Raw genomic sequence first — 3,300 nt, 5'->3', positions numbered from 1 at the left:
GTCATGTATCCTTATTTTTCAAAACATCATATGCTTTTGTGCTTTAGTAGTACATGAAAATGCTGCTAAAAACTAACAACTTACATTGAACTCCAAGAACTGGCAAATAGAGCCCATATGTTAATTCATAACTATTCTGCTCTCTTGTGGACATCTCAGCTTTCTGTACACCCAATCCTAACAAAATTTCAAGTCATCTAAGTATTAGTTACATGAGTTCATCTTAACAAAATTGTATATTTCTCAAAATTTAAGCTCTATTTCAAATAGGCTATCTACATTTTCTCAAAAGAGAAATAGATGTTTTAAAACTTGAAATAAATAAACATCATAAAGGCATGCACAAAACAGAACCCACTAACCCAAAGGAGCCTAATGGATCTATGGGTTTTAAACTAAAGATTATTGCTTTCTTTACATTGATGTATGCACAGTTTGCATCTTGTACATTCTGCTTACAAATCTTTGCCACATGCTGATATAGATTAATAGCCAGTATTACAGAGGGTACAGGAAAAATTAGATTTTATAATCTCCCTTTTATAGTAGTTATTTTTACTCTTCACCCAATGAAAGAAGGTTGAATTCAGCAATTAGAGTGTGAGTCCAGCAATAGGAACTGAAAATTGAGCAGTTTATAGTCCAAAGAACTTGAAAACATCTTAAATTAGTGTGTGTTTTATATTTATAAAACATACAACAAAATCCTTCATGCCATTATTTCAATATGTAGATAAGAATTGCATTCCTGCTTTTCCGCCCGCTCCCCCTTCCCCCCGAGCACCGCTCCTGCTGCACCGCGCTGTCAGACTAGCGCCGCTGTCTCCAGCCGCCACCATGATCATCTACCGGGACATCATCAGCCATGACGAGCTGTTCTCAGACATCTACAAGATCCGGGAGATCGTGGACGGGCTGTGCCTGGAGGTGGAGGGCAAGATGGTCAGTAGAACAGAAGGTAACATCGATGACTCGCTCATTGGTGGGAATGCTTCAGCTGAAGGCCCAGAGGGTGAAGGTACCGAAAGCACAGTAGTCACCTGTGTTGACATTGTCATGAACCACCACTTACAAGAAACCAGCTTCACAAAAGAGGCCTACAAAAAGTACATCAAAGATTACATGAAGTCACTCAAAGGCAAACTTGAAGAACAGAAACCTGAAAGAGTAAAGCCTTTTATGACTGGAGCTGCAAAGCAAATTAAGCATATCCTTGCTAATTTCAATAACTACCAGTTTTTTATTGGTGAGAACATGAATCCAGATGGCATGGTTGCTCTCCTCGACTACCGTGAAGATGGTGTGACTCCTTTCATGATTTTCTTTAAGGACGGCCTAGAAATGGAAAAATGTTAACAAACTGGATCTATTACCTTTCGGCATAGCAGGCTGCTGTTTACCATCCATACAGCACCAGGACTAAGGACAAATGGGACTGATGTCATCTTGAGCTTTTATTTTGACCATGATTTATTTGGAGTGGAGACATTGTTTTTTTTTTTTCTTTTTCTTTTCTTTTTTTTTTAAAGAAAGAACATGTCATGTAGGTGTCTGAAAATAAAGTGCATTTAAATTCACAAAAAAAAAAAGAATTGCATTCCTAAAGAAGGAGAGAGGTGTGTACAGGAACAATAAAGATGTCTGAAAAGGTGACAAGCAATCATACTATTAAGTATTTACATTTAAAATGCCTATAATACATGTAATTCTATGTACAAATGTGTGTATAAGGCTTAATTAAATTCTCTCATCTGGGCTAATGGTACACCTTAAACAGCCAAAGATCACTTAACAAAAAAAACAGATGATATAAAAAAAGCCTTTTTTTTTTAGTTGTTGGTCAGGGCTGTTCAAGAGACTCATGGGGAGTATGGGGAGTGTGTTTGTGTGTGTGTGTGTGTGTGTGTGTGTGTGTGTGTGTGTGTGTGTGTGTCCTATTGCCGTTTTCCTTCGTGTCCCCAAGGAGTGGAACACAATTCCCTATTAATGAAGTCATCATGTATTTCAGAAACAGGGCCCAGAGACCCCTGACCCAGAACTAACCTAAAGGAACCCTCCCTGAGAACTAGCTTTTCAGTACCAGAAGCCACTGTGTAAGCTTCCAAAGAAGAGATGCAACCAATGTTCCTACCCAGCTATGGCACACCTATGGACCATATTAATGACCAACATGCACATTAAGGGCTCAGTAGCAGCACACATAGCTTAGTGGTAACCAACGGTTCTCTAATTGGACTTAAGATCTGCTCAACAAGAGGAAAAACAAGCCTTGTGCTGGAAACCTAGATTAATTACTCATGGCTAGTGAAGTTGTGGTTACTGGAGGAAAGAACACAACCAATAATTTACAAAACTTATCATTTCTAACCCTCTATACCTACCAACAAGTGTAGTCTTCATCCCCTCATTGAGGAAACTTCTCTTGGCAAGAGAGACCACTATAGAAAACTATGGCTAATCAAAATGCAGAATTGTCGAGCTCATGTCAAATTCATAACATCTACAAAATAATCCCATACCTAATGCATGAGAAAGATTGCAGACAAGGGGGTAGAAAAAGTATAAGAGCCAGAGGATCTGGGAGCTTGCTGTGAGATTGTGTTTCCTAGGAAATTCAGAGAGCTACACTTACAAAGCCTCACCAACATAACCGACCAAATATGAGCTGAGCAAAATGACACAAATGGACATGCCTCCATGCCAGAAGCCTCCACTCTACAAAGAGAACTACAGGCACCTAAGGAAAGCTTGGAGCCAGAGAGGAGAGGTAGTCTTCCCTATGGAAGACCACACCAACTGATTGTTAGTATCACATAATATTATACTGACTGAGCAGGTTAAATCAGAAATATATATGTATACACATGTACATCTATGCATTTGATAGCAATTAGTGAAAAAAAGAGGTCATAACTTTGAAGGAGAATGGGGAGGGCTTAGAATGATGAAAAGGGAAGGGAAGAAATGTAATTAAAATTAAAGAATTACAATCTTTATTGGTTACTTTATTTTTATTAATTATATATTAATTCATGTATAATTAATTACATATTAAATCATTTCATTTTTTTGCAATTGTATTGTGACCCACTGAACAGCTGCTTTATTTTCACACAGGTAGAAAAGAAAGCATGTAGCCTGTGTGTTATAGTCATGCAGAAGAGAAGCCCTGTAAAATAGCAAACGAAAGAGCAACCAAACGTGATGTTAAACTAGAGGCAATTTCCAGAAAATATTTGAGAAAAAAATATCAGTGCAAATTAGCTAAAGAACAATGTTTAATAGTGGTTCCAGTGAGGG

General features: G+C 37.9%; 1 protein-coding gene across 1 annotated transcript; it reads left to right on the top strand.

Annotated features, from left to right (window-relative positions):
- The first annotated feature begins 808 nt into the window (after positions 1-808).
- LOC101829229 (translationally-controlled tumor protein-like) lies at positions 809-1,577 on the top strand. The gene has a single exon (XM_040731960.1). The coding sequence runs from the start codon at positions 838-840 to the stop codon at positions 1,354-1,356; it is 519 nt and encodes a 172-aa protein (XP_040587894.1). The 5' UTR covers positions 809-837; the 3' UTR covers positions 1,357-1,577.
- Positions 1,578-3,300: the final 1,723 nt, after the last annotated feature.

The sequence above is a fragment of the Mesocricetus auratus genome, unplaced genomic scaffold (assembly GCF_017639785.1).
Source record: "Mesocricetus auratus isolate SY011 unplaced genomic scaffold, BCM_Maur_2.0 Super-Scaffold_100026, whole genome shotgun sequence".
NCBI classification, from domain to species: domain Eukaryota; kingdom Metazoa; phylum Chordata; class Mammalia; order Rodentia; family Cricetidae; genus Mesocricetus; species Mesocricetus auratus.
The sequence above is the reverse complement of the archived record's forward strand: the minus strand, read 5'-3'. Positions and strand labels throughout refer to the sequence as shown.

Excerpts from the sequence above, each read along its gene's own strand:
- LOC101829229 (XM_040731960.1), top strand. The coding sequence starts at position 838 with ATGATCATCTACCGGGACATCATCAGCCATGACGAGCTGTTCTCAGAC.